Source organism: Sciurus vulgaris (genome assembly GCF_902686455.1).
Source record: "Sciurus vulgaris genome assembly, chromosome: 5".
In the NCBI taxonomy this organism is placed as follows: domain Eukaryota; kingdom Metazoa; phylum Chordata; class Mammalia; order Rodentia; family Sciuridae; genus Sciurus; species Sciurus vulgaris.
In genome coordinates this window covers 100,068,006-100,094,964 of record NC_136465.1, presented here as the reverse complement: position 1 = coordinate 100,094,964, position 26,959 = coordinate 100,068,006, and the positions used below count along the sequence as shown (strand labels likewise).

The 26,959-nt window shown below is 37.7% G+C and overlaps 1 protein-coding gene across 5 annotated transcripts in view; it reads right to left on the bottom strand.

Annotated features, from left to right (window-relative positions):
• Positions 1 to 26,959, bottom strand: part of FGD4 (FYVE, RhoGEF and PH domain containing 4) — a 197,989-nt gene that overhangs the window by 20,508 nt on the left and 150,522 nt on the right. For 4 of the 5 annotated variants that reach the window (XM_079139328.1, XM_079139329.1, XM_079139327.1 and 1 more), the window contains 6 exons: positions 17,259 to 17,348; positions 14,855 to 15,000; positions 14,253 to 14,409; positions 8,363 to 8,501; positions 5,693 to 5,751; positions 5,223 to 5,369 (listed from right to left, as the gene is read on the bottom strand). In XM_079139328.1, the coding sequence (XP_078995454.1) occupies positions 5,223 to 5,369; positions 5,693 to 5,751; positions 8,363 to 8,501; positions 14,253 to 14,409; positions 14,855 to 15,000; positions 17,259 to 17,348 (738 nt within the window). Of the gene's footprint in view, positions 1 to 5,222; positions 5,370 to 5,692; positions 5,752 to 8,362; positions 8,502 to 14,252; positions 14,410 to 14,854; positions 15,001 to 17,258; positions 17,349 to 26,959 lie in introns of those variants that run through there. The other variant, XM_079139331.1, reaches the window with a different exon arrangement.

The window sequence follows — 26,959 nt, the reverse complement described above, 5'->3', positions numbered from 1 at the left end:
CTCAATTCTAACTTTTTTTTTAAATTTCACTTGCTTCATCAAGGTTTCTCAATTTGTTCTTTTTCAAATTTTCTCTAAAATTTTACTTTAAGTCCCCACTTTACTACTTAGGAAGTGTGTGAACCCTCATAGTTCAGGGTCATTATCTGCAAGTCACTGGTTGCTAAAAAGATTAAATGAGGAAATCAAAAGATCAGGGTTTAGCAAAGTGCTTTGCACATAACAAAGTACTTAAATTCAACAAGTTGTCTTATTTTATGCTCTTCTGGGGTTTGATTCTCGAGCTTTCCTGCCAGGCCCTCTGCTTGGCTCCATGCTATTTTCCAAGAAGAGACACGTCAATGGATATTTAAAGCATTCTCACATATTTATGTGACACAGACCAATGTGCTCATTCTGAAAGTGTATTTCTCACCAGTTGCTTCTCGTTCATCATTTTGTAACTTCCTACAACCATTGTCATAAATTTCAGTTCCACACTGGAGAACATAGTATTAAAAGAGCACTAAAAGCACTCTAGCTATATCCCAGTATCACGTGTTTACATTTCCAGGAGAGGACCTAAGCTTTTATCATTAACGGCTCACTCTGTTCTGAGTGTGGCATCACAACCTCGTTGTAATGGATAGGATTTGGAGATTTGAAAAATCTCCCAATGTTCTCGTTCTCAAGTCCATATTGTAGTTTGACTAATCCAACACCTTGCTAATTTTCTGGGGGAGGGGTGGTATTGGGGATTGAACCCAGGGCATTCTAGCACTGGGCTACATCTCCAACCCTTTTTATTTTGAGACAGGGCCTCGCTAAATTGCTGAGGCTGGCCTGGAATTTGTGGTCCTCCTGCCTCAGCCTCCCAAGTTTTTGGGATTGTTGGCATGCACAACTACACCTAGCTTGTTTGCTAACTTTTTGAGGTAATGTTTCTTTCCCTCTCCCTTGAAAACCTCTGAAGAGGAGATCTGGTTAGAACTGTATGTTGGAGGGGCTGCAGAGCCACCAGCACAAGGATAGCTCACACTTTCTAGCCATCAACATAACCAAATTGTTTCTGCAAATGGTGTGACAAATGTAGTATTATAGCATAAAAGATCCCAGTTATTTGATACTTGTGTTCAATTTGCTTTACAGTCTTATTTTATAGACATATTAATATGTGAATACAGAGGATCTTAGCATTTGCCTTTTGTAGTTACTCTCAAAAGATGACAGACAGATATAAATATGTTTCTCTTTGCTTTTCATGCTTTCAGGATGACCTCCCTGAAACTCTTCCTTGGTGGGACTTCACATTATAAATTGCCAATAACTACATATTAATCTTAAAGAACTCTGATCACAATCTAATGCTGGTCAATAAATACCTTCCGTTTTCACAAAGATGGAAGTAAGAGCTTTTATAGGATACAAAATATAACCTTATAGAGATCAGGTGCCATATCTGTAAAAAACAAGGTACCTGGTCCTACTCCTTCTGTGAACCCTGCTCCTGTGGCAAAAGCCCCGACACTGCCACCAAGAGAATCACTTGTCTCTGGGTTTCCTCTCAAACTGAAAGAAGAAGTTGCAGCAGCCATAGCACCAACAATGACTTTTTCTTTCACTGTAGGAGATTTCTTCCTGTCCATAGCTCGTAAGTGGTGAGCAGCAAAGCTCCGAGTGATGAGGCCGTAGAAGTCCTAGGCTGTGACAGACCTTGAACCAAATCTCAATCTTATTTTTTAAAAGGAAGTGGGGGGAGATTTCCCCATTTCATCTCTAATGTACAAGTATTTCTAACCTCTTACAATATGTTTCTTTCACTGAAATAACTCAATTTCATGTTCTCACCAGTGATAATTTCATTGAAGTTTATTTTAGAAGGAAATAGAATAATACTGTTGGAGGAAATTTACAGTGACTGATCTGTATTTAAAGTTTAAATAAGTTAAGGAAAAAAATTACCTACCAAGCTATAAGAAATAAGGAGTAGAATGACTACAAAAGGCCAAGAATAAAAATTCCGGGGTCTTTCTGGAGAATAATTTAGTGATTCTTATTTTAAAACCTTCAGATCCCAGATAAGGTGATTTTATTGTGTGTGTTTAACATTTTTTCATTGGTTCTTTTTACTTACACACGGCAGTAGAATCATTTTTTTAAAAATATTTTTTAGTTGTAAATAGACATTTATTTTACTTATTTATTTTTATGTGGTGCTGAGAACTGAACCCAGTGCCTCACATATGCTAGGCAAATGCTCTACCACTTAGCCCCAGTCCCAGCCCCTAGAATTCATTTTGATATAATTGTATAAGCATGGAATATATCTTATTCTCTTTAGGACTCCATTCTAATGGAGGTACAAGATGGTGGGATTCACTATGGTGTATTCATGTAAGTACACAGGAAAATTGTTTCAATTCATTCCACTAGCTTTCCTTTTCTTATCCCTCTCCCTCCCCCCTTCATTCCCCTTTGTCTACTCTTCTGAGTATCTGTTCTTCCCCAGCCCCTCTTATTGTGAATTAGCTTCCACCTATCAGCAGTCATTTAGTTAAGAGAGTATGCTACATCAACATAAAGAAGTGAAAACATAGTATGGAGGCAAGCAGATACAGAGATGAGTGGGGAGCATTTGGATATGGAATCAGATTCTAAACATAATTTGACTTTCCAGCCAAATTTAATATCTTGTAGTAGAGAATCAAAAGCTTGCCTTCATTTTCTCACTAGCGAGAAAAGGAAAGGAAAATGCTACTTCTGAAGTTTCTACTTATAGAAGAACAAGATGTTCCCTGTGAATAAACATGACAAGTACAGTCTCAGAGAGTGGATTAAATGAATGAACCTACACTGTACAAGATTCTAGAATGGTCTTCAGAACACGTGGTTTCCTAAAATTCCCACCATGCCAATTCGCTCTCTTGGGAGGTATGTTTGATAGCTGATAGGAAGTGGAATAAGATGGGTCTTTTCCTCAGCTGCTAACTGCCATCCATATCCCCCCGAAGGCTCCTGCCATCTCTCTTCCAAATAGCAGCTTAATTTGGCTTTGCATCAAGATCTTCAACCTCAAACTATTTCCAGAATAATTCTGAAATGTGTCTAACCAATTGCCTTGGTTAATGAGGAAGAAGAGAAAGGACTTATAATGTAAAAACAAAGCAGACACTGACTTCTGGGGGATTTTTTGCCCAAAAAAGTATATTAGGTTGTCTTTTTATTCTATGTTGTTGATGTCTGAACATCTTTATGCCTTGCTGATACTAAAGGGACTGACCCTCCCAGGTGACCCAATTCCTAGAGACTGTCCAGGACTCACATGTGAGCACACCTTCTGTATGGAAGCAAACACCCTTAACCACTCGTTTTGTCAAGCCGAGCCCTGAGTCCCCTGCCCAAATCACCCCAAAGCCAGGTAGATAGCAGTCCCTATGTCCAGGAGCCCACCGCAGTTCACACTTACCCATCCCAAGCCTTTTACCGTCTTGCCATTGTCTCCTGTGAAAGCCACAAAGGCTCCTTCCTGCCCACCTTTCTGCTTGTGCCCTCTGCCTCTCCACTGTTGACCCCTCCCCATGGTAGGAACACAGCCCCCTGCTGGAATTTGTCTTTTCAATGATAATCATCTCTTTACCCCTCCTGAATAATAATATTTAGGTCTATTTATTTCTCCTTATCCCCTGGGAAAGGTAGTCTACTTCTCTTTAGCTCAAATAAGGATTCTATAGTCAGATAATATTCATTCATTTAAAAAATTGAGATAGAATTCATATTCCATAAAACTTACCTTTTTAAAAAATGGTTTTTAAGATAGTAGTAAGCCAACACTAATTCTGGAACTCTAAAATGAAGCCTTGTGCCCATTTCTCCTTCCCACTAACTTTAGGCAACCACCAACTATATTTTATATAATTAATATATTTACCAATTCTGGACATTTCACATAAACAGAATCAGTGTATGTGGCCTTTTGTGACTGATTTCTTTCACTTGACAGTTTTCAAGCTTCATTCATGTAGTATATTATCAGTACAATTCTTTTTATTGACATAAAATAGAATAGTCCATTGCATAGATATACCACACTTCATCCATCACTGATGAACACTGAGGTTGCTTACAGTTTTGGCTCTGATGAATAATGCCTATGGACATGGATAAGCTTTTGTGTGGACATGTGTTTGCAATTTCCTTGAGTTAAACAGACTTGCTGTAGAACAGCTGGGTCACATGGTAACCAAATGTTCTTTTTAAAAAATGACTGAGACATACTGAACAGTCCTCTTCATGACAGTTAGTTCCTATAAAGTTTCTTTTCAAAGAAGGCTGGAAGCAGTGGATAGAAACTTCTTAGACCTAAGGGCAATGCTGAAATGAATGCCTGGCAGCAGAAAAGTCTGCCTTGGCAGTCTCTTTACCAATGTATCTTTGTTCTTTGCCATTAATAACAATCATAATAAAGCTATTTACTAAGCAGCTATTCAGTGTTTGCTTGCTCTTTGTCAATGCTAGCCATTATGATCCTTATCTTATTAGATATAGAAAAGAATTAGAATTCATTAAGGAAACAAAGAAAAAATAATAATAATGGCCTGGAGGGCCCAGGAAGACTAGGACATTTGAGATAAGCCCCAGACTAACTGTCATTTCCAGGAAGTGAAGGAAGGGACAAGGACTGACTACAGTGAAAAGGAACTTTGTAGTATTTGCACACTTTTCCCATAGGTACTTTAGACACAAGCCTTTCGATCTTGCACATACAGTTTGTTTTAATCTAGAATGATTATAAAAGTGATTACAGAGGATTAGGAGAACTATTGTCAGAAAATAGTATGGCAACAAAATAACCAGGAAATGGTGCCCATTAGCCTGTTGAAAATGAAAGGAAACAAGCAGAGGAGGATTTAAAAAGTATACCATAATTCCACCTACACACTATTGGCATAATCACAGAAAGGCTAAATTGTCTTCAGTTCGTACTACTGAAGTAAATTATACCCATAAAGGACACCAAAAAATATTTGAATTTCAGTTACTCAAAATGTTCCCTTATCCCAACTCCTAACAGTGTTGACTAAACCAGATCAGAAGTAATTATTTAGGGGAGCAAGCACATAAGCATCGTACTTTTCCAAGATGTAAATGACAACTTTTTTTTTTTTTTTGTAAATTCTTCTTATTATTATTCTTTTTTTTGGGTAAATTATTCTTACGTAACTTGCCAGCACTAGAATACTCACTAAGAAAAGGTAGCGTTCTTGTGCTGATGTGTTCCGTGCAGCTAGCTTGAGGATCTGTCCTTCTTTTATTAGCTCATTGGAAGGGTTTACAATGTCTTCTTCTTCTCCCAACATTTCATAAATCTCTAAGAGTTTCTTTAGGTTCTCCTAGGAAATTAAAACAAAGTACAGCAAGATCAAATACACAAAGTGTCAATTAAGTGACTTAAATAATACCATGACCTTAACTAAAATCTGCATAATTTAGAAGGGATTGGGAGTGAATGTATTTTTTGGTATAAAACTGCATCCTTAAATTGAAACCTGAGAGAACAGGGGAGAGGGTTACTCCAGGAAACATGAGACATTTTGCAAAAGCTTTCTTTTGTTTACCTCTATCTATTCACTTTGGTCCAAACCTACAGATAGTGTTAGACTATTATGACAATTATCTAACCATAAAGTTCCTGTCTCCTCTAAAAACCACTTACCATTTTTCTTATTGCACTATTAGAATGGCTTGCTGCTGTAGATATAATTTCAAGTGATTCTAAATGGGAAAAAAAGAAAAGTAAATAAATATGCTTTGTCTTTCCTGGGCTACTAGATAATTGAATAATTTACATACTTAAATAAGAAATCTGAGATCAAAGACACAATGAAAGTAGCAGCAATTTCCACTTATAAACTGGGTACCTTCAAAATTTCATTTGTAAGCAGATTATCTGAACTCAAAAGGTATTTCCTTATGTAAGTCATGTACAATGATTAGGCTCACAGGTATATTGAATTCATATAGACCATGAAAGTCAATAAGCATTTATAGTGTACACTAACTAGGTTCAAGGTACTTTGTCAGGTGTTTTCATAAACACAGTAGGCCCTCTTTATTTATTTTTTTGCTACAGTCTGAAAATATTACATGGAAAATTCTAGAAATTAAACAATAAGTTTTATTACAATACACTATTATAATTGTTATATTTTATAATTTGTTAATCTCTTGCTATATTTAATTTATAAGCTAAATTTAAACATAGATATGTAGGTATAAGGGTTTAAACCCAGTACTGAACCCTGCAGAGAGGACTATCTATGGTTTCAGGCTTCCTTGGAACATCTTAGAAGGTATTCCCCTGCAGGTAAGGGAGGACTAATATAATCAATTCTTTACATTCTTAACCAACCTTGAACAATAAATATATTTGCTCCCTTTGGCAGATGAAAGAAATGAGGAAGTAATGTGGCTTGGCTAAGGTCATACAAATCTGAGGTTATAGGGCCAGATCTGAAACTGGGTCTTCTGACTCAAAGTTCTATAACATTTCAACACAAAGTATTTTACTAGTTTCATGAACATGAAGCAAAACCAAACTTTCTTTGGAAAAATATTCACAGTTCTAGCCTAGGTCAGATGAAAGGGAATCTCCTAGCGTCAGTATTATTTCTGGGGTGGGTGGTAGTGAGAAAGGGGAATGGAATGGGAACTCTCTGATATGGACATTGTGGGAGCTCCAGGGCTGCTAATGAAGACCTGTGAACACTGAGGGCCTGCCGGATCAACCCCAGGGAATACTCTTCAATCCTAAGCCATGTCCTGTTTTCTTCCCTTCTTTTCTGTCTTGTGAATGCTGGTCTGCTCAATTCTGTTACTGCAGTAACCCTGCCTCCCTCTGGACTACATTTTCTGTCTTCTTTGCTTGGCTGAACAGAATGCACTTTTGTTACTTCCCTTTCCACTTTTAGTCCTTCTTCTATGATTTCCTTAGAATTTTATTGTAACTATCAATGCAAAGCCAAAACGATTAATGAAATGCCCTACTATGTCCCACAACTTTCTTCGTTTGGACATGTGTATCTTAGGGGAAGGCATTCTTGGAATACAGAAGACACTGCATTTTTATTTACATGTGTGAGGGCTATCCAGATTTGGGCAATTCTGTACACCTGAGAAAGGATCCAGGATAGAGACAGTCAAAGATGGGGTGGGACCAATGCTCAAGAGATGAGTTCCACTAAGAGCAGGAAATTCCACCTCCAATTCACCACTGGCCCTGCCACTGGGACCCAGCACTCAGACATGATAGGTGGAAAATGGGGTGGGGCACAGTTCCCAGGGAGTAGTGGGCTGAGAGAAGATGGTGAGCCAAAATCATGCTAAACTATAGAAGGGCAAAAGGAAAGGGAAGTTTAGAGGTTACTTGGATGGTGGGAGGAACACATCAGAGGCAGTTTGGATTCAAGAAAAGACTCAGGCTCCAGAACTAAAGATGTTTTATGTTCCTCTTCTCTCATACCATGGTCTACTTACAATAGAAGGCAAGAAATTAGAAGGGGAAAGAGTGGCAGTTAAGACTGTACACGAGTATTGTTAGTGCTTGCTGAATATCAAGGCATTTCTATTTCTCAAACTTTCACTCATCTCTTAACAGTTGAATGATTTTTAAACCTGTGCCAGAGGGCTGGGGGTGTGGTTCAGTGTAAAAGCATGGGCTCAGCATGTGATTCGCAAGGTCCCAAGTTCAATCTCCTGCACTGACGTACAAAAACACACATACACAGAAACAGTGCAAGAAGCCTGAAGCATTAGTACAATTCATGAGTCTTTTTAAAAAACCTTCATTTTAATCAAATGAAAAAAATCAAAAAACAACCAAAAGAATTGCAATAAAGTTTTCTTGAAGAAAAAGTTAATAGACAATAAAAACACCATTTCCAGTTATATCTAGGGTAGGTGAGGCCAACACTGCTTAGGTTATTTTTACATATTAAATGTCATCTTGGTATTCTTGGTATGCATCAACCTATCTAATTAAACTGCAGCACTTGTAATTTCAAATGGCTGTGTTCTTCCTGTGAGATGGTAATTGTGTATTGCTATTCCGGATGTCTCTAAGACTATAGTTTTATGTTTCACAGTTAGTGATTAAAATGACTCCAGAGTGGTAAATGTGATTTGCATTGCTTTAAACTTGTGATTTAGGCTCAAAAGTGGCTTGCCTAATAGAGGTGTTGATAATTTCCAGTGAGACTGTTTTCTGACAGCAATATTGGACTACAGTAGCTAGCTGTGAGATGCACTCACTTGGGAACCACAAGTCTGCTTGACCACTTGGAGTATCTGATAATGGAGGACAAAAAAAAATTTTTAAAGCATTTACTTTTTGCATCATTCCAGTCCGGGGAATCAGGGGGCAATTTCCTTAGGTAGTCCTTAAGGAGCATCTCATACCGAGGAATCCGCTGAACAGGTTCCAGCATGTGATGCTGCAAAGTTAAGCTCCCACAGATCTTCTGTTTCTGTTTTTAAAGAAACATTTAAAAATTAGGTTAGGCAGTCTAAAAACTCACTATAATAACTTCCATCAACTGTATTAGATATATTTAGGGTTTTTTTGTTTTGTTTTTATTTTGGTGGTGCTGAAAATCAAACCCAGGGCCTTGTACATGCTGGGCAAGTGCTCTACCACTGAACCACATCCTCAGTCCCCTGGGTTGCTTTTAAAAGTGCAGATTTATGAACCCCCATCTATGAAATCACAATTTTAGAGGAAAGAAGCTACAGAATATGCATTTTAAAACACCCCATATTCTTTTTTTTCAGTGCTGGAGATTGAACCCATGACCTTGTGCTTGGGAGACAAATGCTCTACCAACTGAGCTATAACCCCAGCCCTCACCTCATATTCTTATAACATTAAAGTCTAATGACCACTAATCTAGTGTAAGAACAGAGAGGAAAAAAAAAAAAAAGCAAGCAGAATTTTAAGCCAGAGAATTCCAGCTAGCTGGCAACCACTTCAATTAGTCACTACTAGGGTTTGTTAAGTCACATTATTAAGTCATTCTACAGTTATTTTCAAAAGATGCACCTGAATAATGAGATTCACTAACCACAAGCACATGACATGCCTTTGGACTTAGCAGAAACTATTTTATAAATTTCATAATGAGGCTATTATAAATGTCATTTCCTTTGAGGAAAAAAGAAGACTCTAAATAGGAGAATGACAAGATCTGGCATCTTGCTATCTGTTGGAACATTTTAATTTTTCATTAGGTCAAGGTGTTCTTCGAAGAAACACCCATTAAAATACTTAACTTCTACATGATCAAGGCATTGCAGGCTAAGAAAGCTGTATTAGGACGTGGTGTTTGCATTCAAAGCAAACAACTAACTGAAAGCCTCACAGGGAAGGGGGCATTTAGTACCACCTCTGAGTGCAGGCTTTGGTGGGGAGGAAAGTGAGGAAGACCAGTTCAGGAAGAGAACCTGTGCAAGGCAGTGGTACACGACACATCTTCAGTAAAAGGGAGCAGCTGATTTTTTGTTTTTTAAATAAGCATGAGAAATTAGGGACTGAGGAAGAAAAGGCAACATGAGCCAATACTGTCAGGCCTTTCAGAGTTTAGATGTGCTTCGTCTGAGGCAGACTTTTGCACATGGTACTGATGTCATTAAATCTGATGACCATACTTCAGTATGGCTTCAGGGGGATGTGGGGAAACCAGTTTGGAAGTTGATGTTGCAGACAAGGAAGAAAGTTAATCAGGACCCCAAATTGGCATGGAACCTGAGGGAGTAATAGCTTCCTTACAAGACATTAATTTTATAAGTTTAATTATCTCATTTGATTCCCCCTAACAGATCTATATTGCTACACCTTTATCTCTAGGAAAATATTAATGATGCCAAAAGTTTTACAAGAAGAAACTGTAGCTCAGAGAAATTAGGAGAGTTTTCTAAGGTCAAATGGTTAAAAGTCACAGACTGAACTGTAAAGGAGGCTTACTGCCAGATGACTACTCTTTCCATTGCCATGTCATTTCTTTATATTTGGAGAAGACAGACATGCAAAGGTAGAATTTAAAGTGTGATCAAACAACAATAACTACCATCTTTAGTAATTACTATGCAACAAGCACTGTGCTAAGCACCTTGAATGTACTATCTCATAGGCAAATGAACACACACAGAATGAGGAAAAATGACAGGTCAAAGAGGAGGCCAAACTGTCAAGCTCTGGTGAAGGAGAGAACAGTGGTGTCATCAAATCCAATCACCTGTCAGGGTATAAAAAATCAGATGGAAAAAAGTGCTTGGGAGCTAACAATGGACAGGACCTTCACGTAGAATTGTACAAGCACACGGCCATTCAAAACTAGAGGCTGGGAGAGAGGACTAGACTAAGGCGTGCAGAAGCATGCTGTCACTGAGGGTGTGAAGACACTATGGAAGGTGACCCTTGGGCTCTGCCCACCTTTCAGCACTGCAAGGAGGGCTAGTGAGAGATTCAAAGACGCTAATGTTCAGAGAGGTCAATGAGTGTTTAATCATGAGAAAAGATGCTGATAAAAGGGGCAATGGGAAGCAGCGGGACTTCCAAGCGAGTGAGGAGACTGGCAAATCCTCCCTATTAAAAGCAATTACCACGCTGCAAAAAAAAAAAAAAAAAAAAAATGACAAACAACCATTTCAGCATTTTTAGAAGTTGCTCAAAGGCATACAACAACCTGGAAAGCATTTATGCCTTAATAACGTTGAACTTTGAGAATGAATAGTGAGAATCTGTGGCATTTGAGCCCAGGGCTGCTCCTGCCCTCCCAACTCCATCCATATGTACGTTTGGCCAGGGCAGTACAGGCTGTGAGGACCAGCAGCTTCCCTGCTGAGGTGCGGAACGTTCAATATGGAGTGGTGCACAGTGCACACGTCCAGCAGCTTGGTCAGTAGAACTGACCAAGGATCTCCAGGGGGCGGAATGGAGGGGCCAGTGGCTCTACTAGCCAAAAGTCATAGTTTTGGATAGGCTAATCATATTCATATTTATTGAGAGAAAGCCCAAGCCAGGACACTCACCGAGGAAACCTGAGGCTTTGTACACATGGATACAAAGTTTCAAAGAGCTTGGTGGACTTGAAAATGACTCAATCTTTAAATGGGTCCCCTTATTCACAACCAGGCCCCAAAAGAGAATAGAACCTTGCTGACTCCGAGTAATCAAATACCTCTGTCCAAGAGTTGCTTTTACCCTAACTATCACAGACATATGGACAACCCCTAGAAAGCCAGCCTCACGAACACAGACTTCGCCACAAACGCTTGAATGCAGATATCAGGGACTGCAGGCAGAGGATAGATAAGATTTATAGATTTTGTGTAAGTAACAAAACAAAGAAACAAACAAACAAAAGTGATTACAACCACTTTCAGTGGAGAAATCAAAACCCAGAGTTAGGGGGGCCCAGTGGTGCAAGTCTGTAATCCCAGCGGCTGGGGAGGCTGAGACAGGAGGATCACAAGTTCAAAGCCAGCCTCAGCTAAAGCGAGATGCTAACCAACTCAGTGAGACCCTGTCTCTAAATAAAATACAAAATAGGGCTGGGGATGTGACTTAGTGGCTGAGTGCTCCTGTGTTCAATCCCCAGCACCTCCCACCAAAAAACACCCAGAGTTGATATGATCATGGGTTGTCTGAAATAGCCAACATTCAGGAAACAAAAAACAAAGACATAGTAAAGTGTGACCTATAAAGAGAGAAAAAGGAAACCAACAGAAATTGTCTGAGTACCATTAGAGGTTAGATGTGGCAGACAGAGTCTTCAAATGTATGTTCAAGGAAATTAAATATGTTTGAAGAATTCAAGGAAAGTATGAAAATAACAATTTTCAAGGAGGAGTCAGACATAGTTAAAAAGAGAGAAGAACCAAATGGAAATTCTGGAGTTAAAAAGTGTAACAACTGGGCTAGGGATATAACTCAGTTGGTAGTATGTTTGCCTCATAGGCACAAGGTCCTGGGTTCCATCTCCAGCACTGCTAAAAACAAAACAAACAAACAAACGACGTATAACAACTGACAAGAGAAATTCACTACAAGGGTTAAACAGCAGAATCTGAGATGGCAGAATGATCAGGGAACCTGAAGAAAGTCTAATAAAAATCATATATCGGAAGAACAATTAAAGAATATTTTGTAAACTGATAAACTTGTGGGATAACATTGATACCAGCATTTGTGTAATGGGAGTGACAAAAAAAGAGAGAGAGAGAGAGAGAGAGAGAGAAAGGATGGAAAATACTTAAAGAAATAATGGCCAGAAACTTCTCAAAATGATTTAAAAAATGTTAATCTACAAATTCAAGAAGATCAACAAACTCCAAATAGGATAAATACAAAAAGACACACACCCAGACACATCCTATTCCAACTGTTGGAAACCAACGATAAAGAACAAAGCAGGAAGAGAAAAATGATCCATCACACAGAAAAGTGTTGATAAAACTGAAGACTGATGGAGGAAAGAAAGCAGTAACAGTGACATGTTCCAAGCACAGGGAGAAAACCCATCAGCCAAGAATTCCATCATTCCTTGGCCTATACCCAAAGGACTTAAAATCAGCATACTACAGTGACGCAGCCACATCAATGTTTACAGCAGCTCAATTCACAATAGCTAAGCTATGGAACCAACGTAGGTGCCCTTTAACAATGGATAAAGAAAATGTGGTATATACACAATGGAAAATTACTCAGCCATAAAGTAGAATGAAATTATGGCATTTGCCAGTAAGTGAATGGAACTGGAGACTTTCATGCTAAGTAAAATAAGTGAATCCCCAAAAACCAAAGGCCACTCTGATATGCAGATGCTAACTCACAATAAGTGGGGTTGGGGATAGAAGTTCACTGGATTAGACAAAGGAGAATGAAGGGAAGGGAGGAAGAATGTGAATAGGAAAGACAGTAGAATGGACTGGACATCACTTTTCTATGCTTATACACAAATACATGACCAGTGCGAATCCATATCATGTATAACCACAAAAAATGGGAAGTTATACTCCATGTATGATATGTCAAAATACATTCTACTGTCATTTATAAGTAAAAATAACAAATGAAAAAAAAATTTTAATTCAATTTTACAAAAAAAAAAAAGAAAAAGAAAGAAAGGAGAGAGAGAGAGAGAGAGAGAGAGAGAGAGAGAGAGAAAATTCATTAAAAAAAAGTATCATTCAAAAGTGAGGAAGGAAAAAAAAAAGAATATTCTTGGATGAAAATAGTGACTGACAGATTTCATTGCTAGCTGATCTACCTTAAAGGAAACAACAGACATTTTTATGCTGAAAGAAAATAACTCCAGAAATGGGAAATACATGGTTGTATATAAAATGTATTTATAAATATATTTTCATATCCTCCTTTAACATTTTAGTACACATAAAACTTTGTAAAAAATTATAAATCACATAAATTATAAAACAGCACTATATGGTAAGATTTAAAACACACAAAAATATAATATATATGACACTAAGCACTAGAACAAAGTAGCTATATTTTATCAGAGAGTATAATCTGAAGTAGGCTGTGATAAATTAAATGCACATTATAATCCCAAGAGCAGTCACTGGAGAGTAACTAAAAGTAGTTTAAAAGTAAGAATTAATAAAATGTTGCCATAAAACTATTTATATAACACAAAAGAAGGCAAAGAGCCATAAAATCCCAACCTCAAGAATATTATGTGATGGAGACAATGTCTTTTCAATTTAACAACTCTATCAAAGAATAAGTTATTAACAAATTTGACTAGAATATCAAAAGAAAATCACTATGGCACTATTAAAATGTATTATCCAGATTTGGAAAAATTTAAGAAAATCAGAATATAAATTGACCCAATAATATTATTGTTATTCCAAAACCTCAGGGTTCATAGCAATCATTGCTTATATTTATTTATATTCCATGCAACATTTAAACTTTTGAAACTCACAAAGGGGAAACTCACTTTGTAAATTTATGTGAACCCTAATGCAGTCAGTCTCTGTTGGTCTCATAAGCAAATGGAGAATTTAGCACTTAGTCTGTGGCCTGTGCCCAATAGGAATTTTAACTTTGTAGAGATATCTTTGCATAATTCAGTAGAATGGGTTTGAACTAGGTATCTTGGACAAATTTATATTGCAAGCTTAGATCTAGAAGACCATATGATTTAAATGCAAAAATTGATTCATAACTTTGAACAAAACTATCCTGTTACCTGAATTTCTTCAATCACCGATTTGAACTGTGGAATTCGTTCTGTCATGTTTTTGACCAATTCCATTGCGTTATCAAATCCCTTCACGTATTCTCCATACATCTTCAGGAATGGCGCCAATTTTTGAAGGATGTCTCCAATTCTAGGAGTGGTATCCCTGGATCAAATAAAGAAATAAGTCCTTAAGGTTCTTTTTGTAAAATAAACAAATTAACAGACTGCAGATGAAGACTTCCCTTTCTACACACACTCTGTGCTTCATCAGATCCATCTTGCTGTGAGACAGGTAGAGAATAAAGAAGCTCTTTTTCCAAGGCTTCTGAGGAATGGCATAGTAAAGAGAGATGCTATGGAATTCTTGAAGCTCCAGATCACCCCTGATATCTTGTCTTCACCAGTCAAAAGATAGTTTGGAGAGCAGAGATAAAATGCTTTTCAGCTACAGCTGAAAACCTAGCATAACTTCTTAGTCTTTAATGTAAAAATTTGGCACAATGTCTATCTATAGCTGTGTGTAGCATTTCTATTTCAATTTAAAAGCTGAAAAACACAGCATATTGTATGACTGCCTTAGACATATCGTTTCTGTCTACTCCTCTTACCATTCTTGCATTCGTTTCTCCAGCTCTGGCAAGAGGAATTTACTATGGAAGGCATTTATTGATGAAATGTTAGAAAAGATTTTATTCACCATCTCTGCTGGAAATGAGCCTCTGTTTGCTTCTTCCAATAGTTTGCAATAAAATACCTGAGTAAAAGAATAAAGCAAACATTACTTTAGCTTGTGGGATAATCAACTAGTGTTGTGCTAGGCCTATAGCAGGACCTTTATAACATTTTATTGAATAAATGGAGAAGTTCATGATTCAAGAAGTTGATCATTTGAAATGTAGTAAGTGAGTTTGTATGCTTTGATTTGGAAGAACCACAAATAAGAATTAGGAAGCTTGACTTCTTTTATTTTGGGGTGGGTGCTGGGGCACTTGACCGCTGAGCCACATCCACAGTCCTATTTTGTATTTTATTTAGAGACAGGGTCTCACTAAGTTGCTTAGTGCCTGGTTTTGTTGAGGCTGGCTTTGAATTCGTGATCCTCCTGCCTTAGTCTCCCAAGCCACTGGGATTACAGGTGTGCACCACTATGCCCAGTAGGAAACTTGATTTTTAACTAGGCTCTGCCCCTATCTGTGGGATGTTAATGATATACCTTTCTGCCCCAGAGAAAATCCAGTTGAGGTTAATAGGATTTACCCTTCGTACTTATGACCAGAGTTAAGGGATGTGAAAGTACTTTATATGCACACAGTAACTGTGGCGTTTCACTTCTGTTTATGTTTTGAATGACTTCTCCAGCACTTATTACAAATTGCCCTTTATTGTAATCTGTTGACATAAATCTTATTTTTTCTTATTAAAATTTATGTATCTTGGGAAAGGAGGATACACAATGAAACAGATCAATAAGTGAACAAAAGTTTATTTCAGTTCTCAGATGTTTACTTGCTTTTTAGCAACCAATAAAGCATGAAAACATAAAACACTGATAGTGTGTGGGGGGATCTTCTCTACATAGTAACAGTCCTTTAAAACAATTAAGGAAAAAATAAAGAAAAAAGAACCACCTTGAGCCTCAGCTATTCTCCACTAGGTCTACTATACCTCTTCATTGCCATTCTGTTAAATGTAGGCAGAAGGAGATCTGTTCCTTCATAATGTCCAGATGGTTGTTAATTTTCTAAATTCACCTCCATTGTATTTTCTTGGGAGGCAAAAAGAACACAAAATTATGTCCTTAGAGACACCAACAGATAGGATACTGTAGTAATTAATACTAAGATTCTAAAAAGTCAACAACCGTAGCTAAGTTAATTTGGCTTAAGAGAAAAGAAAGAGAGAGAATGAAGGAGAGAAAGAGAAAGAAGGAAGGAAAGAAAGAGAGAAAGAAAGAAAAGAATACTTGCTAAGAGCAAAAGACATATCTTTACTATGAAGACCTAAAGGTTTCAAGTCTATAATTCCTGCATGGAAAATAAGTTGTTTGAAAGGCCCAAACTCCATGTAAATTTATTGTTTTATGGTAAAATTTCTTGAAAAGTGAGTATTTGAACTATATACTATTTCAAACAGCAGGGTATATTAACCTCACTATTTGAGATAGTGAAGTTCTATTTGAGGTCTTATTTTACAGTGAGGTCAAATAAACTGCACCTCAAGGCTCACCCTATGGCACATAGTTCCCTCTAAGTAACAAGGATAAGTGTGCCAGGACAATCTGTTTCTATTTCTATGAAATTCCAGTTTTCCAGTGGCAGAAGTGGGTTAATTCTTATAATTAACATTCAAACATGGCATTGTTAACAAAAGGAATTTATTTGCAGACAATCTATCAAATGTCATGTCTTTTATAGCTAACATAGGATTATAATGCATTTAAAAACCCAAATGTATATTTGAAATCATGCAAGGCTCCAGCATGATGAAAGTATAAAATGTGATTTAGTTGATCCACATATTCAGCAAATTATCTGCTGGATGACCTTCTGCCAGTTACTACTATAAATATTTTATACAAAGTTGAACAATTAAATTCTCAAAATCTTATGACAGCACCAACTAAGATCACTCACACAGTGCTAAACAGAAATAAGACAACAGAATCACATGTTAGCATTACAATAACCAATATCTTATTTAGATTATAATAGTAATGTGGCTTCCCAGCCAGGATCACAGTAAAGGTAAAAACCAGGCTCATGTTTAACATTGTGGGATACAGATAAAGTCATTTTGTGACTCACACAGAGAGAAACCTCTACTTCTGTGAATTACAAAATATTCATACCCAGTGAATTCACCAATAATGCTGAAACTGGTAAAGATTTACTTGAACAAATAGTTTTCACTGGCTAAAAACAGGCCCATCTTGCAGTTTCTAAAACACTAATTATTAGGTTAAGTGATGTACAATGCTAAAACATAAAAGTTTTCTGAAAGGGAAAACATTACCTGATCTAAGAGGTCAAGTCGATTGACGTAGGCTCTCTCTGTAAGCAGAAGTTCATTGGCTATTTTGTGAAGTTTTTGTTCATTAGTTTCCTAAAAATACAGCAGATAATCACACATTAGAAAAGGAACCCTGGACAATATTTCTCAAGTAATAAACACCTCCTCTAATGGTTCAGTCAAAGCAGTTTTCTCAGGTCCTCACTTCCTGTCAGCCATCAAAGAATGTCAGACAGAAATGAACAAAATTAGAACCAAGTAAGCAATTCGATAGGAACTACAGCTTCTTTAACTTCTGCAGCAGTTAACACTACCATCTACCTTTTCCTCAAAACATCTTTTCCTGTTCCCAGCACTATATTTAACTCATTTTCACCTACCTCTCAGGCTATTCTTTGGAAATGATTTCATTACTCTCTCAGATGCCTTGTTTAACTATTGACTTATGCACAAAACATCTTGCCTTTAAAAAATATTTTATGAAAAATTTCAATTATGTCTAGTAGTAGAGAAAACAGTTGATGAACTGCATGTGTCTGTTGCTGAGATTTGTAGGTATCAACTCATTATTAATCTTGCTTCGTCCATGTTTCACCTATGTCCCCCCTACCTCTTTCTACCCCCTATTATCATTTCCTTCCTTCCATCTTTTCCCCCCTCCCTTTTGTGGTACTTAGAATTGAAATCAGGGCCTCAAGCATACTAGGTTAGTACTTTACCACTGAGCTGCATACCCAGACTTTATTTTAAGACAGGGTCTCACTAAGTTCCCAAGGCTGACCTTGAACTTATGATCCTCCTGTTTCAGTCTCTCGAGTAGCTAGGATTATAGGCATGTGCCACCACAACCAGTTCCACCTATATTTTTTTCAACTAAATTTCACTCTATTATTTCTTCAGTGTATGTACTTAACCCTTAAATATGGTTATAAAACCCTGTTTGTTTCATGGACAATTTTTTTCCAACCAACAGTGCTAGTATTTTGCCCTAAATTTATTAGGTTAAATAATACCCTTGACTAATTGAGAAAATGATGACTACATAGTTCTTATTTCAATATTTTGAGACCACAGATGATTTACACATTATAAATACTTCACATAAAAACATCTCATTCTAATGCTTCTGTAATAAGCAACACTACTTTGCACACTGGAATGAATATAACACAGGAGCATAAAGTACTGGGGACCCTATTCAGGGCTTCACATATGCTAGGCAAACATTCTACCACTGAGCTATGTCCTCAGACCTACAGGATTATTTCTATCTTGTTAGTTGCTCTAGCTCCTGTGTTTACTATAATGCCTCAATGAAAACATTGACAGTCAATTAAATATTGCTGAGTGAGTAGCAGCCATACATATTAACCACTTTGTCCATCTATTAGTACTTTGATGCCATGTCAAACTCATCTTTTCTCAAGAACCTCTCCCTCACTACCAAACCCCAAACTTTCCCATCCTGGTAATGGTACTATCCCTTTCCACTTATCTGGCTTTGGAAACTTGAATTACTTTAGTCTTGTGTCCTTCCCATGGAACCAGACATCTACCAAGTCCTACTGAGGATATATTTCCAGCATCTACCCTTTAAGTTTTCATTGATGCCACCCTGTTTTGCACATATCATGTTAAGCCCAGACCCATCAAGTCTCCAAATGATCTGATTACAAAATTAATTTGGTTCCATACCTGCCCCCAACCCTGTATATGTCTGTATGAGGAATCTTTTCAAAGTTTTGCTTTGTATATATAATCCTACTTCCCACAGAAACAAAAGCTATCAGTAGCCTTCCTCTGAGATAAAATCCATACTCTACGTACCATTCAGGATAATTCAAACCTCTTCTTACTTCCTCAAACTCATTTCTCACTCTATCTCCCTCCAAACATACTAATTGAACACATTCCATCATTATCCAATCATGTCTCTGGCCATTTCTATATCTTTCTTCTTTCCAGCCTCTCTGCCTGGCACATGCCCTTGCTGTATCTCTAAGGCTGACTTTTTCTTTGACAGTCAGCTGAATTTCCATTCCTTATTGATGGAAACTTCTTTAACTATTCAAAGCCCTCGATCTTGGTCCTATTACAATGCACTGTGTATTTTATACTAAGTCATTACATTGAGAAATTTCTACCTAAAACTTGACTGATGTACCATTTTACTTTAGGAGTATAGTAAGGGTTTAGGAAAAAAAAAAAAAAAAACAATGGCAAAATAAACCAAAGTATGTTTTAAGCCAGTACAGTCTGATTTGTGTATAGATGCTACACTTCATTTTGTTATTAATTAATTAATTAATTAATTTATTTTTTTGAGATGTGTTCTTATCCTGTTGCTCAGACTGAGCTCAAACTCACAATCCTCTTGTCTCACCCTCCTGAACAGCTGGGACCTACAGGCACATGCCACAATGCCTGGCTAGATGCCACATTTTAAACTGTGTATAAAATGCTATTAAGTTCTATGAGTGTGTTGCTGTGCAAGAGATCTACTTCATGTTCTATGTGCAGCATTAATTCTAATGTGAAAAGTTACGTTGCTTATTACAGAAGCATTGGAATGAGGCATTTCATGTGAAATCTTTATAATGTGTAAATAATCTGTGATCTCAAAGAATTGAAATAAGAACTACGTATATGTAGTCATCCCTCAATTAGTCAAGATTTTAATTTAACTTAATAAATTCAAGGCCAAGTACTAACATTGTTGGTTGACTGCCTGGCATCCCCTCCCACCTCCTGCTCCCTGATTTCTTAATGGCATCCAGACTTGGTTAGATATACCCTACTGATGTAATTTCTTTTGAGGAAACAGACCTCATTCCCAGATCAAAAGGAAGATCTTGAATGATTAAAAAAAAAAGTACAATGATTGGTTGAGGAGGCAATGAGGCATGAGGAATACATACAGAGAGCTCTGGCAATAGAAGGCCCCTACTCCCAAGGAGAGTCAGAGGAAAAGAGATCTCTTTGGGACTCTGTGAAAAAGGGTACCTAGAATTTAGTCCTATACACAGCCATCCTGTAACCACAGGGGCAAAACCAAGGGAGTCTGTCATTGTTCAGGCCTGGCTAAGTGTATATATGACTAGAAGCATCCCAACTTATATGGAAAACTCAAATAATGAGATACATAATATATATAATTTTACACACACACACACACACACAGTATATTTCAGGAAACTGAAAAGCTTTTAAGCAACTGCTCTTTCAAGGAGAAAGAGATAAAAGTTAAATACTTAATGAAACTAAGGTGGCTTCTGAGCCTGTAATAAGTGACACAAATGCATAATACATGAGAAACCTATCAATATTTCAGAGGAAGAAATAGAAAATACGCTATGCTTCATATAAGAATACTTGCTTGCATTAACATGACCAACCCTTTGTTTTTTAAAGTCAGGTCCACTGAGCCATAATTTACAAACAGTAAATTTCATCCTTTGTGGTGTATTGTTCTAGGAGGTTTGAAAAATGCATCCAATCATGTAACCACTACTACAAGCAAGATACTGAATATTTCCATTGTGCCCAAGCTTCTCTCCATTTCCACGTTCCCCATACCAGCTCCTGGTAACCACTGGTCTGTCCTTTTCAGAAAAAGTAATTTAAATGGAATCACAATGATTGAGTTTTTTGCATCTTGTTTCTCATTTAGTGAGATGCATTTGAGATATGCCCATGTTGTTTTTTAGTGGCAATAGTTTGATCCCTTCATTTTATTCTAAGAGTGGTGATGAATCTTTTTGACTCAGAGACAGTCTTTTATATGGTCTACTTCTAGTCTGACTGTGTCTTTTTAAAAAAGCAATCCAGCAGAATATGTACCATCATAAACTATCTTTCACAAGACAGAAAATGTGTCATGTGCTACTGCTATGCAATGAAGTCACCCCTGAGGTTTTCCACATTCCTGCAGGATCTTAAATAGGAAGTTTATAAGAAAAAAAATCTTTTGTTGGTTGCAAGGCATATGTTAGCTGAACTTGGCAAATTGTGAATGTTCTAGTCAAATTTTGCAAAATCCAAGGGGGAATGCCAGAAGTTATTAACAAAAGCTATGTTCCTTCCATACAGATGGTCTTCTATACATCAGGTATCTGACCTTGCTAAAGCCAACTCAAAGATAAGCAAAAGTAAGCTTGCTGACATATGGCTCAATCATGCACTTACATATAGGTTTGCAGAAAAGTTATCAGAAATTCTGTGGTGAGGAAATCATGGTTCATGGATCCTTGATCTAAGTTAATCAAAACAACAATATCACCACACTAACAGTTAACATTTATTTACCAATAGCTTGTTATGTGCCAAATACTGTTGCAAGGATTTCACATCAACTGACTAATCTTTATAAAATAGGTACCCTTTTCTTTAAAGTTCTTTTTTTCAGTAGCAGACACACAACAAAATAAGCCTGAGCTGAAGGAGGCCAGGTCATTTACCTACAGTTGCACAGTTATAAAGTGACTGTATTAGATTCCAATCATATAGGAGACTCTAGGATTTTAAGTAACTATTCAACACACATTTTGTCTCTCATCTTTCTTTGCAACAGAAAATAAAGACTGTGGTGTGTACCTAAGGAGACAGACTGACAAAATACAAACTATCTGTTTATAAAATCTACCTAAAAATGGAATGTGGTACCTGTTATTCATTTTAATTTATATATTACTTTTCCAGCACAAATTCTGTTTAAAGCAAACTTTTCATCATTTTAGTAATAATTATCAGGTGTACAAAATTCAGCAACTTTAATGGAAAAAATAATGACTTCCAACTTTAATTTATTTACTGACATTCATCTGAATACATTTGTGGAGAAATATAATTAGCCACATGCACGGGGCTCTGTGATATTCTGATATATACTTTTGGTTTCCACCATGGTTCCTGGCTCTGAACTCCTTTCCCAAAGCAGACCATAGTAATGACAATTTTACTTCCCCAATGTGGATCATAGAAAATCTAATCTTTTTCCACCTTTCTGTCTTGGAGCTGGTCATAAAGAAATTCTGATTTATCATAGGTTTTAAGACCCTCATCCTTCTGGAGGGGTCCCATCCCTCACCCTGGAGGAAAGAATGCTGCACAGAGAGGCCAAGAAGAATCTGAACATACAGGCCTTGGTGTGTTTCCCCATCCAGTCTACAAGCAATCATACTGGTGCAATGACGTCTCCGTAAAAAAACAAAAGGAAAACTCCCAAATCACTAAATGCCCAGAGAAGGCATGAAAGTTCCACGCCTCTTCTCCCATATACTGTCCTATTCATCTCTTCATCTGTATCCTTTGTGATAAACCAGTAACCCAAAGAGTTTCCCTTAGTCCTGTGAGCTGCTTAAGCAAATTAATTGAACCCAAGGAGGAGGCTGGGGGAACCACAATTTATAGCCTGTCAGTCAGAAGCACAGTGAAACAACCTAGGGACTGTGACTGGCATCTGAAGGACGAGGTGAGTCTTGGGGGCTAAGCCCCACAGAAGTGATCTGTGTTGTAGGTGTATAGTAGGAGAAATTGAGTTGATTTTTCATTCTGTATCATCAGGCTCTATTAGACTTACATTTAAATAATAAAATAGTTTAAAAAGTGCTGGTACATGAGGGCTCTAGCCTGCGATATTTTTAAAATAGGAAAGTTAAATAAGTAAACACTGTTATTTAATACCTGCCACTTCAATATTGTATAACCCCTACTTTGTCCTCAGGCACTTTATTAAGAAGTCATTTATTCTCATGATCCTTTGGGAAACAGTAATGGTTATACAATATTGATTTAATAAACAACTCACTTTCTTCTATTAAAGTCTAACCAACAGGCTTGACATTTCAAAACGTTTATAATTTTAAATAAATGGCATTAGGGAATATCTTACTTTTGACACCCCTTCTTTAAACTAAAGGGATTTTTTTTTTCCAAATACATATTATATACTGAAAGCCAGTTCCCAGGGTATTGCATCAATACAAAAATAGGTTATATCTAAACTGTCAGACTTGAGAAAGATACACTCCTTGAGCAATAATAGAATACAGTTGCTTTTCTCTTCCTAATCCATCTGCCTCCCTACCCAGGCTGTTTCTGCACACTGCTATACCTCTTGACCCTTCAGGAGAGCCTGCTCCTTTCCTGGGCTAGGATCAGCCTGGCTGTTTAGTCACTATGCTCGCTGACTCATGAATGTACTTCAGTCTCAGTTCTGCCTCCTCATTTGCAGATGTCACCAACTCCTGCAGCTCTTTTCAGACCTTCTGGCATGACTCTCCCATATGGCAGGAGGCAGGACAAAGAACCCCCGCTGCAGCTCTCAGAGTTCATTAACTGGGTAGGCAGAAAATGCTTGTGTGGAGCCAGCAATTCATTCTTCAAAATCTTGGTGCCATCCACCCTGCCACATGCCTCCAACTACCAGACAGGGAGTAGACACAATGCCAATGAGCGATTCGTTTCCTAATGGATGCTTTAAGAGCAAAATCTTTACTTATTCCAAAATGAATCAGGTATGAACATTATGCTTTAAAACCTTTAAAACATACCCTGATATGCAATTTCACTTTAAGCAGGAAGCATATTGTTTTTCTAAAAACCTTTACTCAAAACTTCTACAAGTTTTTGCAGCTTTCCCCATACACTTAATAAGGGTTGTATTAAGACATGTATGTAAATGATATATTCAGGTTTTCTATAGGACCAAATGAAATTTTTCTAGATCCTGTTCAAATCTGCTGCCAGTTAATTATATTCTCACATTTAAGGGGGGAAGAAGGGCATGCACCTCGGTGTTCCCTGAAGCCCATTCTCTTATAAAAACTTGAGATTATTTAGTGAATAAACATTTTTTTATATTATAATTTATAAGATGTATCAAAATTAGATATGTCATTTAATATGTCAAAGTCTTCAGAGAGGCTCCAGGTGATAATTTTAAAATGAGATCACAATATTTAATGCCACATAATTGGCCTATTATCTGAAAAAGCATCTTAAAACTTGATTTGAGTTGGGTAACTTCATTCTGTAATATTCCAAAATTCTACAGATTCTTTTGTACTAAACTGAGGAGCAGAGAAATCAAGGGGAGCTATCATAAATGAGATAGTGACAATACCACTATTTATGGAGAATTAATTATGTACATAATTCTATGTGCTTCACATGAATTTTTTCAAGCAATGTTCATAATATTCCTGATTCACAGTACTTATTAGTGCCTCAATTTTAAAAAAGAACTGATAGCTGGGGATATAGCTCAGTTGGTAGAGTGCTTTCTCACATGCACAAGACCCTAGGTTAAATCCCCAGCACCAAACAAACAAATGAAAAACAAACAAACAAAAAAGAACTGATAGAGAGGTGCTGAGATGTTCAGTATGCAGACTATGTTGGATTCTGGGTCTATTCCATGATATCTCTGTCTGAGTCTATTCATCTTGTCTTATAAGTAAAAAAACAGGAGATCATGTGTATTCATCAAATACATAGCCCTTTCAAAGCATCAAGGCACCCTTACATGCTCTATGCCTCACAGCAACACCGGAGCAAAGGTGTAATAATCTCCACTTTATAGATGAAGAAATTGAGGCTTAGAGAGGTTTAGGTAACCTCTCTCCCATATGGCAGGAGCCAGACAAAGTCCCAGAGCCAGTATGCAGCCAAGCTGGGATTCAAACCTAGAGGCTGCCACTAGTTCATGGTATAGGGCTCCCTTTTCTGTTTCTTCTTCATTTTGGGGGCGGGGGTGGGGGTACTGGGGATTGAACTCAGGGGCACTCGGCCACTGAGCCATATCCTCAGTTCTATTTTGTATTTTATTAGAGACAGGGTCTCACTGAGTTGCTTAGTGCCTCATTTTTGCTGAGGCTGGTTTTGAACTCCTGATCCTCCTGTCTCAGCCTCTGGAGCCACTGGGATTATAGGCATGTGACACTGCACCTGGCCCTGTTCTGTTTGTTCTTAAAGCCACAGACAACTGTTCTGTTTGTATGATCTTACTTTTCCATTTCTTGCATACCACATTAAACTGGATCTTTCTGTACATGTCCTCCAAGCACCAGATCTTTCCACCTCCTGGACCCTGTTATCTCCTGGCACTGCCGACTTGCTGATCCTGGCTCCCACCCACCCCACCCCACCTCATTTGTTTTTACTTTCTTGAATTTCATGCTACTCAGCAAGGCTGGGGAGACTACCAACTGGCCCCGCTATCTTTGGCCAAGGCCCTCAGAGTCATGGTCACAAGATACCACAAGAGCTAACCACTTCTCCACTGTGGGCCAGCTCCATGCCCTGCCTTTTCAGGATATCCCACTGGCCTCTACAGGGCACTTCCAACCAGACACATCAAGTTCCAGGATTAGAGAAACCTCTATGCTGTGGCCCCTTAGAACCTCACCCAGTGAATCTCGGACTCTCCACAGGATTTTTCTGCTAAGAACAGGACCTTGAGCCGTGCTCCAGATCTTGACTTTCTTTGAGTCCTCCTTTTCCATGGACCTCATGATATGAATAATGTTCATTTTTAAGTTTTAACCTCCATCAACCTTTCTCTTTGTATTCACTGCAGTGCCCTTGCCCATAGTATATATTCAACATTTACTCCACACGCACTGAGCTAGTTAGCTAGTTAGCCATAGAGTCCCACTGAAGACCCAGTCTCCAGGTTAACTCCCAATTTCAATTCTATGTGTAGACTAGGCTCTTTGCCTTAAAGCTCACCAATACATTATGCCCCTGACATCTCCCAAGCCCTGTGAAACACTGCTGTCTGTCCCTTTACCTTGTGGACAGTCATTATGTTCCTTTTCCCATTGTGCCTGTGCTCTGTGCACATTCTATTCCTGCACATTTCACTTTAGTACTATTAAGCACAGCAGTATACACATCTTCTTAAATTCTCCTGTTTCTTGGGTTCTATGTGCTTGATTAATATTTCCAAATAAATGTCTTGCAGGTATCATAAACTCAGTGGTACAAGCTAACCCAATTAGCAACTCTTCTCCCTCCTCTCATTCCCCAATGCCATCACCTTCCTTCCTGTTTGCAATCTCAACCGTGTCATCAACACATTAGAAAATCATGGCCCAGAGAGTTTGCTAAAGTGCCAGGCCTGAGGTCAGCTAATTGATTAAGTAATGGAGCAGGGATTTGAACTCAGGATTTTAAATTCCAAAGCCTGCATACTTAACCAATAAACCATGTTCCAGAATATTCTGGGTTTGTAGTAGAATCTTTCACTTGGACTTTCCAGGAGACTCTCAAATTCACAGTGTCAAAATCTACATTTTTGCCTCACAACTATATTTATCATTCACCTTCTTATAGTTCAATAAGTGGTCTTTGTCTTTAATCCTCTGCTTTGTTATCCTCTTGCACCTGGACTCCTGCAGTTGCTTCCTAAGCATGTACCCTGCTCCATCTGCTTTTCATTTTGTCTGACTCATTTTTCTAAAACCCACAGATGTGTCATCATTGTCACGTCCATGCTTTAATTGTCTCTGCAGCCAAATAACATTCAGCTTATGGAAAGTTTGAATAAACGGGAAAATACCTATGTTTCATCCAACAAAACAGGATACAGAGTGAACATACATTATGCTATGGAATGGTTTCAAACCTTAGCTCATACCAACAAGCTGGAAGTTTAAAAAGGTCTAAGCAGTACTCTCTGGGTAGTGGAATCATGGGGTGGT